The sequence below is a fragment of the Sceloporus undulatus genome, chromosome 3 (genome assembly GCF_019175285.1).
Source record: "Sceloporus undulatus isolate JIND9_A2432 ecotype Alabama chromosome 3, SceUnd_v1.1, whole genome shotgun sequence".
NCBI lineage: Eukaryota > Metazoa > Chordata > Lepidosauria > Squamata > Phrynosomatidae > Sceloporus > Sceloporus undulatus.
In genome coordinates, this window is record NC_056524.1 from 97,566,819 (window position 1) to 97,584,437 (window position 17,619).

A 17,619-nucleotide genomic window follows, 5' to 3' on the forward strand; every position below is an offset into this window, starting at 1 on the left:
GTGTATACACACACACACACACACACACATGCACACACACGTCACAACAAATTCCCAGGATTCCCTGGTCTGACAAGGGAATTGCCTCCATGCTTCCAGATCACAGCCCCTGAGAATGAGTCTACAGCATAATCAGTGTTGCCAACTTAAGTCCACTTCTTCAGCTGCATTTGGATCTAATAATGATAATAATAATAATGGTGATGATGATAGAGAGAGAGATCTTGTAGCACCTTTGAGACTCACTGAAAGAAAAGTTGGCAGCATGAGCTTCCCTAGACTTAAGCGTACTTCCTCAGATGCATGGGAATTGTAGTTCATTGTGTCACCAGAGCTCTTTCTCACAAAACTAGACTTCCCAGGGCTCCCTAGCACTGAGCCAGGGCAGCTAAAGTGGTCTTGAACTGGATTATTTCTGCAGTGTGTCTTGGACCCAACTCAGGCTGCATCTTCACTCCAAACGAAATTCTTTATTGCGGCCAAAGACCAGCATCAAGATAAAATATAACATCAAATAATGCACATAAAAAGATTGCTGGGGATAAAAGCCTAAAAGAGATGCAGCGAGGCCTGAGGGAGGAGGGGGCCTTGAGGCAAAGATGGGAGGGAACTCAGTGGAGAAGAAGGCGGCCCTGTGGGGACTGGGGAGGGAGGAATGGAGGAGGAAGGTTTATTGGGACGGAGAAGGAGGAGGAGCTGGAGCGGAGGAAGGAAGGAAGGAAGGGTGGTTCCTGGCTCGGTTCCCCCCCCTTGTTTTGAGTGACTCAGCCAGGAAACTCCCAGCCGAGCCCAGGCCTTCCTGGAGGAGAGCAGCCTCGTCGTGGTCGGGGAGGCCAGGCCTGAGGGAGCAGAGCCAGGAAGCTGGGTGAGACAGAGGCCCTTCCCCACCAAAGGAGAACTGGGGTGCAGCCACATTGGAGAGATAACCCGGTTTGGCAGCGCTTTAACTTGTTGTCTGCTATGGAATTCTGGGAGTTGGAGTTTGTGGGGCCCAGAGCGGCCCCACAACAAACTCCAACTCCCAGAATTCCATAGCAAAGAGACAGACAACAAGCTATTTATTAGGTGGCAAGGGTGAACGGGGAAACATGTCCTCAGGCCACATAATGGTGCATCTGCACTGTGGGAGTGATGCGCTTTGGAAAGCGCTGTGGAATCCTGGGATTCATAATGATGATGATGATATTTATTTCTAGCCTGCTTCTCCCTGTGGATCGAGGTGGGTTACAATACAGAATATAATTACATAACACAATAAGTCATAAATTATCACAGTCCCCAAACTTCCACCCACATAGAGGTAAAACACGTTAATGGTAAATTCAAACACACACACACAAGATTTTTAGCCTTCTCTGCCCAAGAGTTCTGGTGCCTCACAAATCCCAGGAGTCGAGGGTGGAGTCAAAGTGGTGTCAAACTGCATTACTGTATTTCTACAGTGTAGAAGCACCCTCAGTGGCTGGGAAACTGTTTATTTGTGCAGGCGTTTCTTCTTCCTCTTCCTCCTCTTCTTTTTCTTCTTCTTATTGATATTTGCATTTTTAGGAGGCTGCCAACAGTTGAACCAGTGTATTGTAGTGGTTTGAGCATTGCACAGTGGAGTTTGTCACCTGAATATCCCAGAAACATTGCGTAATTACATGTAACAATTTCACACGCCGCCGCACAAAACCTGCCATTAAAGTGGTCACAAAGAAGCATTAATGCACATCTTTTTACTTTCGGAATTTCAGCGACGATGCGTTTCTGATATTGCTTTATTTGCACAATTGTGTGTGATAATGATTGATGCAATTACTCACCATGTCTGGTTCATGGCAGGATGCTTTAAATATGCTTTAATCTCTCTTTAATGCTGAAATCTGCCCAAGTGTGATAAACACCTATGATTCTGGAGAACAGGGTTCGAATTCCCGTTTGGCCATGAAAGCCACTGTGTGACACTGGTCAAGTCACACTCTCTCAGCCCCAGAGGAAGGCAATGGCAAGCCCCCTCTGAAGAAACTTGCCAAGGAAACCCCATGATAGATCCATCTGAGGGTTGCCATAAATCAGAAACAACTTGAAGGCACACAGTAGCAACAAAAACAACTGAACATCCTTCACCTTACTGTGTTGTTTGCCTTCTGCAACTTGATATAATAAAAGTCTATTTATTGCATGGTGTGCTCCATAGTGTGCATTCATATTTTTGGTTTCTCAATTTATGAAATTTACTTCTAAAAAATTCATAGTTGAGGGATCATTTTGTAGGTAAATCCAAAGAAGTTGTTTCCTTATGCACCCACTTAGATTTTGTTAATCATTTGTGGTATTTTGATGGTTTGAAAGGCAAGGATCAGGGCTTCAAGTTCCTGACATTGTCTCAAAGGACGGATGACATTGACATTTAATAACATGGCTGAACACTTCAGAGAAGTAGCTTTGTTAGTCTTCAAAAAAAGAGGAAATTTGGCAGCCCCTTTAAGACTAAGTGGTTTTTAATTTAGCATGAGCTTTTGTAGATATAAATCCAGCTTCATATGCAATACAGAATGATATAAAAGCCTCAGGTATTAACCATATTTACACAGTTGTGGGAGTGGGATGGAATGTAATAGGATCCAGAAAGATGTAGATCCTGATGCTCTAAATTTTCAAAGGGCTCCATAAGCTGATACAGCTCTTTTTGATTTTCTTAATGGTTGGTTAGTACAGATGTGTGACAGCAATACATCTGCTAACCAAAAGTTGGTTTCCTTGGGTTCAAAACCTTCTCTGAGAAGATTCCTTGGACTCTTGTATTAATGTATAGTGCTCCACAAATCCATTGTCTTTGTTCATACCTCTGATAATGGATTGGAAATTGTGAATATAATTCAGCTGTTTTTGGTCTTTCCTTTGTAATTTCCTTGTTCAGAGATTGCAGCCTTTACATCCTGTACTTTATGTCCAGGGAGGTTGAAATGTTTTGCCAGTAATTTGGGGGGTTTCTACATGTAATGCCTAAATTGTGTCCATTCATCCTCTTGTGTAAAGACTGCCCTTCTTGTGCATTGTAGAGTGTAGAGGGACATTGTTGGCATAGGATGGCGCATATCAAGTTGGAGAAAGAACAAATCAATTATCTTTGATGTTGTGGGTGATATTATTGGCTTCTGAAACACCAGTAAAAGCTCTGCAAGAAAGTCTGAAGTACTCCATTGTAATAACTGCAGGATAGTTACTTTTCCTTTTTTTTTTAGCCACACATAATCAAGTGTTTGCTTATCTAGAGGTAAACCCCAATGAACTAATTTCCACAAATATGCGTAAGATTGTTGCTGAAGGAATTAAAAGGCTGTTGATTAATTTTCAGTGAGCTGGTCTGAAGAGAGCGAGCAAGCCCTTTTAAAGCTGTATTTCAAGAAATGAATTCCTCATGTAATTTTGTGAATCAGCAGTAAGCAGTTTTTAAAAATATAGTGTGTGTGGTTTGTGTGGTTTGGGGTTTACACAATGTGTTTCTTTCTTTATGAGACACACAGAAGATTGCCATCTTAATGGTAACCCTGGCATAGGATATTGATATATTTGAATCTTAGGCACCCTGAATCTCAGGGATAAGTTAAAGTGCTCAAGCATAAATAAATTGTGAGGAAGCCAGATTCTATGTCATTGAGTGGTGTTCGCATTAATATTCTTCCGACCATATACAAAATAATGCTCTTGAAGAGATTTTAGTTGGTCTTAATTGTTAATCGTTCAGACATTGCCTACATTTATGGCACTATGACTGACAAATGTTGTGTTGTCATTAGAAGATGGAAGTTGAAAACATATTAAATTGAGGGGTATTGTACATTACTTTTTAAATGTGCCTTCATTGCAACCTTAGTATCTGAAAAAGAGTTAGTGAACAGGCAGCTATGTTGCTTGTAATTTCTGATTTTCAAGTACAGTGTTGTCAATGTCAACACAAAAATTTCAGTTGAAATGCCCCCTGCTAATGTTTTACCATTTTAATGTAACTTAACAGTTTGGATGGCAAAGAACATCCTTGCTTTTAAATGTGAATTTAGTGTTCAGTTAGTCACACACCTTAGGATGTGTAGAATATATATTGTTACTTAGGACATTTATTATTCAGCCTTCTGCTACAAAAGATTTACAGAGTAGTATATAATACTGGAGAAGCTAACTTATTGACTAGTCTGGAGCAGAGATGGTCCAGGGTCTACTTTTCAGGTTGAACAAGTGCTTGAAGGATGCACTTCTTTCTGTTTTAATATTATTTTGGTTTCAAAAAAGTTTTTAAAGTTAAAAATACATTGAAATAGCTACATAGAAAAAATATAAATATTAATTGAAAGTAATTAAATTCTTTATCATTAAATTAATTAAAAAATTCTTAACTCATGCAAATAAACACAATACTTGTACTTAAGCACACAGACTCTCTCTAAACCTTAAATGTAATTGAATTTAATTAACATGGCTATGACATTGACTATTGCTACTGAATTAAAAGGAGTTAAATAGTCTGACATATTGATTGTCTCATTGACAATAGTGCATTTGGCAGTTTGTCACCAATGTTCAACGACAAGCCACAATGCCATTTTTGGGGCGGAGGGGATAAATAAACATACTATGGAGCACTGGGAAAAGTGCAGGCAGCTCCTGCACTTTGCCTCCCTTTAGTCAAGAGCATTGTAGCTGAGTATTGACAGGATTAGTATTTCTGAGGTGCTGCCTGAAGGTGATATGTTTACATATGCAAAACTGTGTAACTAATGTCTGTAGATATATTAGATGGCATGTTGCCAGACCAGTCCTTGCATTCACTTCTCACCACACCTTCAAGGCTGTTTAACAGTGTTTGAACTGAACAAAGCTTTGTTGTGACTGTGGAACCAGAGGAGGCTGGTGCAAGAGGTCATACACATAGATCCTGCAGGATTTGGATATCTGGTGTTGCTCATTTTCACAACCTGTAGAGTGTTGGTCCATCTGGTGTTTTGTACTATTGACTGTGCTGGGGGAGACGTCTTGGAGCTGAAGTCCAAAAACATTTGGAAATGTTAAAAATTTTCTAACGCCTTCTGTTTGGATAGTTGTCCTACTAGTCAACTTCTAAGAATTCCAGGGAGAATATAAAAGAGGTTGAAGAAAACCTTCCGTAAGGATGTGAGGGTTTATTCAAAGAGCAGCTCCTTCTCTGGTTTGAGAGGTTCAAAAAGTGAGTTCACGATGGTTAAGTGTGAATACAAGAGAATACTTATGAACAAAAATCATCTCTTGGACTGATACATGATTCCTATGAAAACCTCCTTTTTCCTTTTGCCATTCATATGTAGCACAGAGGCTACCACTAAATGTTCAACTATGGCAGGGATGGAGAACCTACTGTATATACTGTACTTGTGTACAAGTTGGCCTCATGTATAAGTCGACGGAAGGTTTCAGGGTCAAAATTCTGGATTTTGATATGACCTGTGGATGTAAAGGGTAAAACATAGGGGGCTATAAGGAAGGATGGAAAGGGGGAAATACAGTACCTCTTCCTTTTCTGGACCTACTCTGGATTGAGAAAGGAAGCAAGTGGATTTAAATGGAGACTTGTTTCCATAAAAAGACAGGTCTTGCAAAACAGACCAGAGAGAGAGGAATGTGGATTTAAATGGAGACTTGTTTCCCCAAGAAGCCAAGTCTTGCAAAACAGACCAGAGAGAGAAGAATGTGGATTTAAATGGAGACTTGTTTCCCTAAGAAGCCAAGGCCTGTTACAAACAGCCCAAATAAATCTGCTTTGAATCACTTTGGAGGTATGGTATTTCAATGATGCATGAGTCCTAAGAGTCTGGAAGCTTCACCAAAGCTGCACTCCAGTCCTTAGTACAGTACTGGAGCGTGGCTTTGGTGCGGCCTTTGGACTCTTAGGATGCATGTATCATTGAAATACCATACCTCCAAAGTGACTCGAAGCAGCTTTATTTTGGCTGTCTGTAACAGGCCTTGTCTTGCAAAACACACCAGAGAGAGAAGAATGTGGATTTAAATGGAGACTTGTTTCCCTAAGAAGCCAAAACTTGCAAAACAGACCAGAGAGAGAAGCAAGTGTTTTTAAATAGGGAGTTTTTTTCGATAGGATGCAAGGTCTTGCAAAACGGACTGGAAGGGGAAAAAATTGGTGTTAAATGGAGATTGGGGCATCAGACTTGCTTAATTTCAGACCTTTCTAAGCACTACTGGTGTATTGATCCATATATGTCTACCCAGAATTTTAGTCAATGTTGGGGCATAAATTTCTCAACTTACAGTCAAGTATATATGATAGGTTTCTTCACATGTTGAGAAATTACTTTTCCTATCATCACTCTCTATTGGCCAGGCTGCCTTGGTTAATGGGCATTGGAGTTGAACATCCGGAGGACAACAAGTTCCCATTGCTGTCCTGAGGTTTAGTTCACACAAAGATCATAATTTTTTGTCTCGAGTATGCCACTTCAGTAGGTAAAAGCTAATATAATAGAATGCCCCTTCTTGAACCATTTAATTATGGTATGAAACTTGGTAGCATGTATTTGATTGTTAAAAGTTGCAGTCGGTGTGATGGTACTTTGAATGCAGTATGAAACTTGTATAGACATTCTATGTCACCATGGCCATGTATTTCTTTTAATTTGTCAACAGATAGGTGGTAAATGTGGTGCAAGTTATGGTTACGGTACTTTCTGTCTTCAGACTAATATAGAAACAAGAAGTTTGCTGGTGTAGATTTAACCACAGTGTTTATATGTATACTGCACTCTTTGTGGTTTTTCTGTGACAAATGTCTTCAGCTCAAATAAGAAATTTTCCACCCAGAAGGACTTCCCTCCCCCTTTTATAGCATTATTATTGTTGTGTGCTTCAATCATTTTTGTGTTATGGTATCCTAAGGCAAACGTATCATGGGGTTTTCTTGACAAGATTTGTTAGATGGAGTTTGTCTTTGCCTTCCTCTGAGGGAGTGTGATTTATCCAAGGCCACGCCATGGGCTTCCATGGCAGAGTAAAGATTTGAACCCTGGTCTCCAGAGTCAGTCTGATGCCCAAACCACTATACCACACCAGCTCTCTTTTACAGCGTACACTGTAGTTTTCACTATTCTTGGGTGGTTTTTTCCCCCCTTTCTTTTCTATCCTTTTCACTTAGATTTTGTTTTCTGGCAGAACATAAATTTGTATTTTCTCTGTCCTTGGATCAGAAATTTCTGAGCAGAAGCAAAAAAAGGGGAAGTCATGCAGGTTTCTCACATTCAGCAGACTGTAAAACAAATTACAGTGCACCCTTCCCTTATGCGATGGATCCTTCCCTTACATGGGGGACCTGCCACATAAGGGAAATTCCATGAATGTTCAAACTTCATTGAAAACAATAGGGGTTGTGCACACGGCGCAGCGTGCACACCATTGCATTTTATGGTGCACAGCTTTCAACATAAGCTGAAAGCCGTGTATAGCGCACTGCATATGACGTGGGCACACTGTACCATCAGCATAAAACAACACCAGTAACAAACATCAACAGCACATTGATAATAAAACCCCAAAACCTTCTGCTGAAGTTTTCCCCTGCTTGCTGTAAGGTGAGTAGTGATGGAGCCAGGTGACTACCCTGAGACCAATTCACAGTTTTCAATGTAGCCAATACAACAGAATCCACTAAAGAGCAATATTCTTTTTGGCCAAACATACAGAACATAGATCATGCAAGCTTTCAAAGCTTCACTGGATTCTTCATCAGGCAAAGATGTTAAAAATCATACAAAAAGAAAATGAGAGTGTTAAAGTCACAGGCTTACATTTTGTCTTAGATGTTATTTTGGATATCAGTTAAGATGGTTTGGTGGGATCTCAGTGCAGGCAGAAGCCACTTCCCTTTTTGGACATGTGTAAACCAGAGACAAAGGACAAATAAAAGACAGGTAATAAAATTGCAACTCTGTTAGAAACAGAAAAGTAACTACCCTTGAGATCCAGGCAGCCCCTTGCTCTACTAACTGCTTCTTTCTTAGGCGGAGAACATTTAATTTCTCAAGAAGTCCTAGTACTGCTAGATTTGCAAAAGTTTTTCTGTGAATTATAGGTAGAACTTGCTAGTTGTAGTCCAAATAAAAGTGTTTTACCTTTGTTGGAGGTAAAAACAGCAAAGAATTAAGTCCAAGTCCATTATGGTCCTTGACAGGGGAATTACAAAGGAAGACTAGAAAAAGAAACAGCTGAATTGAATTATATTAATAAATGCCAATCCATTAGCAAAGGTATGAATGAAGAGTCCTTTCTACTGCACATATAACAAAAGGAATCTTCTTAGAGAAGATTTTGAACTCAGGGAAACTGACTTTTGGTAAGTGGATTTATTGCTTTCCCACATTAACACTAAATGACGACTGTAAAGGTTAGAAAGACCTTTATCACCTTGCCCAATCATTTGAAAATTTAGAGCAAGGGACATGATTTGCATCATTCTGGATCCCATTACATTTTGTCCCACTTCCACAGCTGGCTAAATATGCTTTGTTTGTTGTTGTCCACACTTGAGTTGATCTCGACTACTGAGGCCTTAATACCACTTGTTACTGCATCTGAAGAAATGGGTTTATATCCATGAAAGAGCATGATAAAATTTTAAAAAAAGTTTTAAATATTGCCCATGTACTGATTGAGATGACAGCCCAAATGCCCAGATGATTTTTATAATGGTTTCATGTAGAGATATTAAAAAGAGTAAACTCCAGGGAATCCAATATCCCACTCTCCCAGTACCACCTTCTCAAACCTCCCCTCCAAGACTGAACAGAGAACCCCCGTCCCACCCTGTTCCATTTTAGCAAGTGTCCAGAATTATAACATGGTAAATAGTTTAGGATGCTACTGAGAGTGCTATGAAAATCCCAGCCATATTCTCCATGCAGGCTGTACACTGAACTCAAAAACCTTGACTATGCTAACTGGTAGAAGATGACAAAACTCTGGTTAACTGAGGAGCAGAAAGTGGCAAAGGGCATGCCAGGCATTTTTCTCGTGGTATACCTGTTCCGTTGCTATCATTTAGGAGTCCTGGTGGTGCAGTGGTTAAATGCCTGTACAGCACCCACTCACTCGCAAACCATAAGGTTGTGAGTTCAATACCAGCCAGGGACTCAGGCTCGACTGAGGCTTGCATCCTTGCACCCAGCTTGTTGGGGCAATTAGCTTACAGTTGTAAACCACTTAGAAACTGTATAAAGCGGTATATAAATGAAGCTGCTGTTGGTATTGCTGTGAACTTGCTATTTCAGACACCTAGTCCCAAAGGTGCATGCAGAAATCAGAATTTGCCCCATCGTCCCATGCTAGACAAACATACAGTGCTATACAGGAGCTGTCAAAAATGAAAATGCTTTCTTTGTTTCTTTGCAATTTATATTTAAAAACTCAATAAAATTATCTTCTGTAGTCTGATTTAAGTTCTAATTCTTCCTAATAAAAACAATTTCCCTCTGTAAGAAAAGCTGGTGGCAAATGTTGGAATTTGGAGCATGGAATGTTATGTCCTACTGGTTTGTGTATCTGTAAGAAACGGATATTAATTTTAGGTGTACCTTTCCAATTACCTAATGTCAGTGTAATTACAAACTGGTTCAAAATACTGAATAAGCATGGAACATAGACAGGGCCCAGCTATGTAGCAATCTGCTGATTTCCTCATTTTTGAAACACGATATTTGAGCTGATGGTACTCTTTTTCTCTTGCTTTTCTGTCAGATGCTGATTTGTCATGTTTGCTTGGAGCTAAAATAAGGAAGTGTAGTCAACACACAGGCCACTGAAATAGAAACTGCACAAAAGGTTTCTTTTTTCACAACAAATCTGGGACAAAACTGAAGGGAAATCCATAGGTTTTTGCAGTGAAGGCATGCCAGTGAATGCACAACAACAAATTGAATTCTGAGCCAGTTTGTGGGCTAGATGGCAACTTTAAGGCATATATATACACACACATGAAGGTAAGCATAGTCAGTCCTGTGGACGTCAGTATGTGACAGAGATAGCTCACAATACAGGTTCAGTTTCCTTTGTCTGGAATTCCAAAATCCGAAATATTCCACAATCCAACATTGTCCACATAGATGACTCAGTGACTTCTGATGGTTCAGTGTACACAAACTTTGTTTCACGCACAAAATTATGAAAAATATTGTTTATAAAATTACCTCCAGGCTATGTGTATAAGGTATATAGGAAACATAAATGAATTTCATGTTGAGACTTGAGTCCCAACTCCAAGTTAATTCATTATGTGTAATGCAAATATTCCAAAATCTGAAAAAAACTACAAAATCTAAAACACTTCTGGTCCCAAACATTTCAGATAAAGGAGACTCGATGTGTTATGAATTGTTGATGGGGAAACCCATTTTCTTCTCAGGTGAGGATTGTAGCTCAGGTCAGAGAGAACAAGAATATCTCAGGGAGGAGGTGACAGTAGTGGCAAATCAAAAAGTCTTGGCATTTCTAATCAAAGTCCCTGCTAATCAAAATGTCTTGGCACTTCAGTCTTGTGAGCCCAGGGTCCACTTACTATGACATTTTTACCTTTAAAAAAGGATACAAGTGTGAGGGTGGTGTTTGAGCTGAAATGTGAGAAATATATGCATAGTTGTAACTATGCATATGAAGGTTTGTTGTGCTGTCTTAGGGTACATACTGTAGTAGCTTTTTTCCTGACAGTCCTTTAAAAATCATTGGGGTAGTTCTGCTGGTGTTTGAACTTGAACTTGTATTCTGAATAACTTGAATAATGCTAGCGGATCTCATCACATCTACCTTTACGGGACAGAGGCTGTGAACTTGGGGGCAGGTTTCAGCTGTAGGAAATAAAACACTTAGGAATGTAGTAACTCAGATAATACATTTTGTGATAAAGAACTTGTTGTTTTTTAATGTGATAGTCACTTTCATGGCTTTTGCCTGTCATCTTTGTTTGGTGAAGATTAGTTGAGAGCATTTCCTCTGTGTGGGGACTTATGAGCTAAAAGCTCCTCAGGATGTGGTAAGCCTCATATCTTGGCATTTCTTTATCAGTATGATGAAGTCATACTGTGCTGAATTTTCTCTGTCAAATATCAGCATAAGGGTTTGGTCAGAATATTCCCTTTCTTATGTGCTTCAAGTAATAGATTGTACTTGTATTTCCACATTATGCTACATTAATAATTTCTTTTAGTTTATTATGTATATAAGTCTGTTGTTGTTAACTGCCACTGAGTTGACCCAATCTCTTTGTATGAGATACCATCAAGACCCCTTTTCCTCCATTGCTCTGCTTAGGTTCTGTAAATTCAGACCTCTGACCTCCTTAATTGAATCCATCCATCTGACATGAAGTCTTCCTCTTTTTACTACCCTCTATCTTTCCTATCATTGGTGTCTTTTTTAGTGAGTCATGCCTCTTCATAATGTGGTCAAAGTATAACAGCCTCAATTTGATCATCCAGGCTTCCAGGGAGAGTTGGGGCTTGATCTGTTCAAGATCCCTATTTGTTTGTCATTTTGGCTCCCCATGGTATCCTCAGCCTCTTCTCCACCACCACATCTCAAATATCTGCCTGTCCTTTTCTCACATCCATACATGGTGATGGGGAATACAGTGACTTGAACAATTCCAATTTTACTGTTCAGTTGTATGCCTTTACACTTTAGGATCTTGTCTAGATCTTTCTTGGCTATCCTACCCATATTGTCTTATTTCTTGACTGCATTCTTATCAATGTTTGATACAAGGTATAGGAAATCTTTAGTTATTTTAATTTCCTCATTGTGTAGGTTGAATTTATGTAGCTCCTCTCTGGTTATCATTTTTATTTTCTTTGTAATCGGCAATAATCCTGCCTTTGCAGGGTTATACATGTAAAACCCAGTTAATGAAGTAGATGTGTTCCTGGGCATTATTTATTTAACAGAAAATTTGGTACCAAAGGAAGAAGTATCATAGAAAGATTAGGGATTGACCTGTGTACCATAAAGAAAGAAAGTTTGACATGTTTCTGCAATTTTTAAAATATAAAATTAACACTAGCATGTGAGAAATGAAACAACCAGGTCAGGTGAGCCTTGCATAAGTAAACAATAACATTTATGTTAGCTGGCATGTGTCAGCTGGTGAGGCAAACTTATCTGTTCTCTCTTTTTTCTCTGTGTTTTGTTGTTCACATGTGCTCAGCAAGGGATTTTGGAATCAGCTGCTGGTTACCTTGACTGTTGCAAGAAGACACACAGAGGATTGGCTAGATCCAATCCCATTCCTTCCCAGCTCAAGCTTTATTGTATTGTTTAGAGCAGATTCATTGCTGCAACCTGACACTGAAAGTCTGTGTTTCTCCAGCTCTTCACTGTCGTCCCAATGCTAATGCTGCTAAAAAGATAAACAGAGGACAAGGAGGAAAAGAAGGGCTTGTTGGGCATTAAATGATTTTGTAAAAAGGAGCTGCTTTGCCAGATACCTTGTTAATTGAGCTACTCCTGTAACTATTTTATAAATTATATAGAGAGAACATTAAATTTTATTAGTTTTCCTTAAAGTTCCTGTTTCCGTTTTTTATAGGTTCAGAATGACGGCTCAAGTTACCCTAGAGGATGCTTTGTCCAATGTGGATCTTTTGGAAGAATTACCACTGCCAGATCAGCAACCTTGTATTGAACCACCTCCATCATCCTTGCTTTATCAGGTATGTTATTTGTAAATGGAAGAGTGTGTCTGTGTGCGTATACATGTTAAGACATGTATGTTAAATATTACCTTTTAAAATATTTTTTAAGATCTTTGAATTACCTTGGCTTGATTCCTTCCCCCCCCCCCAAGACTATTAATCCCTTCTCTTTGTGGTGTGTTTTCTATCATACAGCCAAATTTCAACACCAATTTTGAAGACAGGAATGCATTTGTCACAGGCATTGCAAGATACATTGAACAAGCAACTGTCCATTCCAGTATGGTAAATACTGTTTTTTCCTTCTCTTTTATTATATTTTTCTTTTTTAAACAACCATATAAAACTGTGGGAAAGCAGACGTTGGGTAGCATGATAAATATTTAATGATGTTTCTTTCAGCTTTTGATTACAGTACAGTCAGATTTGGCAGTGTGAGATGGCTGGCTTAAGAGACTGATTTTGGGTTATTGTGAAATGGCAATAGATTTTTGGTTGTTGTTTTATTTTTTACTGCCAGGGATGGGGATAGGTGGTCATGGGGTTTTCTTGGGCCAGCTCTGGTTACAATAGAAAGAAATAAAAAATACATTTGTGTTTTTTCAACTGATTGTAATGTATACTGGGCAATTCAGCATCCTAAAACTCTTGGTTTCCTATTTGTTATTTGGTAGGAGCTGAGGTCTAATAATTGTTGTGAAGCATTAATAATTATTCTTAAAAATGAAAAATTTGGTTGTGTTCCTAATCCTAGGAATGCTATCACACTTAGAAAGAAGAAGTAGAATTAACTTAATGTCTTCAACGATTAGAGTAATGTACAGAGTAATTTCACTTTCAGTGTTCTGATGTAAAGCATAGGCTTGCATTTCTTTTAAAATGATATGTTAGACAGCGTGGACATTTGTTTGTTTCCTTTTCAATTTTCCCTACAAGCAAAGTTTTCTACAGGTGGGGTGTATATTGTATTAAACATACAAATTACAACAATGATACAATAAAACAATGACTAAAGACAGCAGAATGTAAAATTAAAGTAAAATCAAGGCACAATAATATGTTAAAATATATCATAATTAAATGTCCTCCTTTTATATTACTTGTTTATGTCTCTGTCATTTTGCTCTGGCCATTTTTCCCTGTATCATTTTGTATAACTGCTAGTTGTTATTTTTATTATAGAATGAAATGTTGGAAGAAGGCCAAGAATATGCTATTATGCTGTACACATGGAGAAGCTGCTCAAGAGCCATCCCTCAGGTAAAAAAGCAAATTGATTCTGAGAACTATCACTTTGGTTTCTTACAGTTGCACAGGTGGCCATATACATGTGAGTAATTTTCAAATTATAGATGATTCAGGCAAGTTACTTCACAATATTTTAAGTTCATTTCCCCTCACAGGTTGCTGTGTATTGTAATACAGTGGGCTCTTGCCATCTGCAGGCTTGCCATCCACAGATCTGAGCATCTGTGGATGGCAAGCCCCATTGTTCTCAATGGTGGTATATGCATGTAGCCGCACTAGCAGCTGCACACATGTTGCACTGCCATTGCTTTTTGTATTATGTGCTGCAGGGGGTGGTCTGGAACGAATCTCCCGCAGATACAAAGGGCCGACTGTAATACATTTCTTGGTTAACAGCTGTATTTAATACTGCATAGATCTAATATTTAATACTGCATAGATGTGTATGCAGTGCCCTGTGAGCAATTTGTGTCAGAAAATAATTATCACACACATGTGGAGTGTAGCCTGTGCATGCATTGGCTAGCAGGAAGGTAAAGGAATACAAATGGTAGTTGTGTAACAGTGAGGCTATGTGACAGGAGAAGGATGGGATAGAGAGAATGGTTTTCTTTCTCTTTTTGCACCCCACCCAAACATTTTCCACTTCCATGGAGTTGGTTCTAGAGATAGCCGCTCAGTGATGCACGTCAGAGAGAGACTGAGAGAGAGAGAGAGAGAGAGAGAGATGCATGCCAGAGAGAGAGAGAGAAAAAATGCACACCTCTGTAATTTTGCTTTTTAAGTAGGGGATCAGCTATAATGAGAGAGGGCTAGAGAGTGCAAGAAAGATATTTTCTCCATATCTACTCCACCCTAAACGCCTGGTACAGCTGATCTTAATTTCCCTGATTTTGTAGCACTCAAACCCACATAAACTTTAAAAGCAGAACTTACTCTTAGGGAACCTTTGAGGGCCCCTAAGCCTGTTTGGGGGAGAACATGTTTGGAATAATTCACATCTTCTTGTGGTGCCTTTCCTCCTCTGTTTCACTCTGTCATACAAATTCTTTCTTCTCTTTCTGTCTTTGTCACATACATTCACCAATCCTTTAAGTATGAAGAATTCTATCAGGATACCTTATTGGATTCTCTTCCTGCATCTCAAACATCTCTCTATTTACCTACATAGGGTTTCCTTTCCACTAACAGCTCTCCAAGGAAAGGACTGGAGTTCTTGGAAGACACATAAGTTGGCCTCAGGAACAAGAAATTTATATTCATTCAGCTTCCTGCCAAACCCAGCAGAATGTACTGTATGTGTTTTCTATGGCTAGCAAGTGCTGCCCTTTATCTCTAAGTGGAGATGGGCAGTTGCTGTTAATTTTTCTCATTATTTTTAAAGCACAATTTTCTGACATGCTTTGGCAGAAAGGCTTGTGTCCCAAGCACTGTAACCACTTTTTGCCCTCTTCTTGGGCATCTTCTTCATTTGAAGCATACAGAAATTGATGAAGAAATTGCCAAAAGGTAGAAAGAAGGCAGGTGTAACATCTGAGATGACCCTGCTATTTAGTGATATTGGAAGATGGATCCAAACTGAAGCTGCACTTGCCTCAACCCAACCTATAGAACAGTGATGGTGAACTTTTTTGGGGCCGCATGCCTGAACTAAATTTTTTTCCAGCACTGGGTAGTACCTGGTGCCAGGGGTGGGGCTTTCAGGGCATGACTTCTCCCCCCTACCTATCTCTGAGAGAAACTAGAAGGTCTGGGACCCGGGGGGGGGGGAACGAGTGCATTCTGGTTGCTCCTCTTCCTCTGAGAGACAACTGAAGGCCAGGAATCAGCAGGGAGGAGGAGCAGCGGGCACATGCGTGCCTGTTCCTCCTCCTCCCTGACCAATGCTTGCCACCCGTGGAAGTGTGCCATAGGTTCACCATCATGGCTATAGGAGAAACCTTTTGTTCCAGCATAGCTCCTGCTTGGCGGACCAGGTCTAGGGCACCCTTTTTGACTTGGTGTTACCTGCCAGATAATTTTCATAATAGGATCAGTCATCTCTGATGTTTTCCCCCTACCCTCTTATTTTTAATTTTTGTTTTTTTCTTTTCTCATTTGCTTGGGTAGACAGGTTGCATAACATGTTAAAAATTGCTTTTATCATATGACAGCAAGAAAAACTAGCTTGGTACCTGTTTAACACCTAAATAATGTGAGAATATTTTAAAAATAAAGCCCTTTAAAATGCTTTTCAGTAGTTGATAAAGATTAATTTGTACATTGTTGATGTGATCTGTACTTCATGGCTGGCAGCTCTGTAATTTGTATAGAAATATAATTCTTAACATTTAAAGAGAGAAAAGTGAAATCTTACTATTTTGGAAATTAAAAGGCCATGTTATGTGGCACAGAACGATTTCAGACTGGTATCACGGTGGGAGTTTTATAGTTAGGAAAATGAGGTCTTTGTAAACTGCCTGTGTGATCTAGTAAATTTTCCCTTCCCCATCTTTCCAGGTGAAATGTAATGAGCAGCCAAACAGAGTGGAAATTTATGAAAAAACAGTGGAAGTTCTGGAGCCGGAGGTCACAAAGCTGATGAATTTCATGTATTTTCAGGTAAAGGGATACTAGTTCCTAGAATAATTATTTTTCTTTTCATGGTTGCTCCCTCGCTAGCCTTCTTTCATATATATTTGTTTTATTGAAGGTTTGTGGCGTTTTCTTCCTTCTTTCTATTTTAGTGGAAATTTAGCATTAAGTCATTTTGTGCTTAACCATTCACGAAAAAAAAATCTTATTAGTACACTTTGTTAGTTCAGCCCAGATGTGTGAATGCTGTATCACACATTGAAATTAAATGGAATGTAGCTTATACTGTACTATGTTTTCTGTAACACAAAGATATTTTGCTCAACAGAGAAATGCAATTGAAAGATTTTGTGGAGAGGTGAAGCGCTTGTGCCATGCAGAAAGGAGGAAGGACTTTGTGTCTGAAGCTTATCTCATCACTCTTGGAAAGTTTATCAACATGTTTGCTGTCTTAGATGAGCTGAAGAATATGAAGTGCAGTGTGAAGAATGACCATTCAGCTTACAAGCGGTGAGTTTAATTAAACGGGAAAAGAACAGAGCTTAGAATGTTACAAAAGTAAATTGTTCTTATTAGTATGTTAAGAAAAGTATTTGTTGTTAAGAAAAAAGAGGAAATTGAGGAAGAGGAAACTCCTTACTTTTTTTGGGAAACATTTAGGATTGTCTGAAAACCTGAAAAAATGCTGTCTAAAATATACCCTCAAAATGAGAAAGCACTTAAAAAATTATGCTCTTTTTGCACTGCCTTTTCTGCTTATTACTTTGATGTGTGCCCTTGTCTCCTTCCCTGTAGGTGCCTATGGCCCTGAACACATGGGCCAAATAAGGTGGCTTCTGGCTGCTTTGGGGTTCAAATGACACACGCCCCCAAAGTGGTTGGAAGCCGCTCTGATGCCTCACTTCGGAGCAAAAAGGAGTGGAAAAAATCCAACTCCTGGCTATATGGGACTTGTGGCGGCAGACCACTTTGAGAGTGGGCCATATAGTCAGCATGGTCCAGGCCAAGATTGTGGCACAGCCCAGTCTGTTCAATTTGTGTGCTGAACATATCAAATGTAAGGCAGGATTAGACTCAGAAGAAGAAAGCACAAAAA

At 39.3% G+C, this 17,619-nt stretch overlaps 1 protein-coding gene across 2 annotated transcripts in view; it reads left to right on the top strand.

Annotated features, from left to right (window-relative positions):
* The first annotated feature begins 708 nt into the window (after positions 1 to 708).
* CYFIP1 (cytoplasmic FMR1 interacting protein 1) overlaps positions 709 to 17,619 on the top strand; it is a 70,640-nt gene continuing 53,729 nt past the window's right edge. For both annotated transcript variants that reach the window (XM_042456302.1, XM_042456301.1), the window contains exons 1-6: positions 709 to 865; positions 12,596 to 12,719; positions 12,897 to 12,986; positions 13,884 to 13,961; positions 16,449 to 16,550; positions 16,852 to 17,033. In XM_042456302.1, coding sequence (XP_042312236.1) covers positions 12,603 to 12,719; positions 12,897 to 12,986; positions 13,884 to 13,961; positions 16,449 to 16,550; positions 16,852 to 17,033 — 569 coding nt within the window. In that variant the 5' untranslated portion in view covers positions 709 to 865; positions 12,596 to 12,602. The remainder of the gene's footprint in view (positions 866 to 12,595; positions 12,720 to 12,896; positions 12,987 to 13,883; positions 13,962 to 16,448; positions 16,551 to 16,851; positions 17,034 to 17,619) is intronic.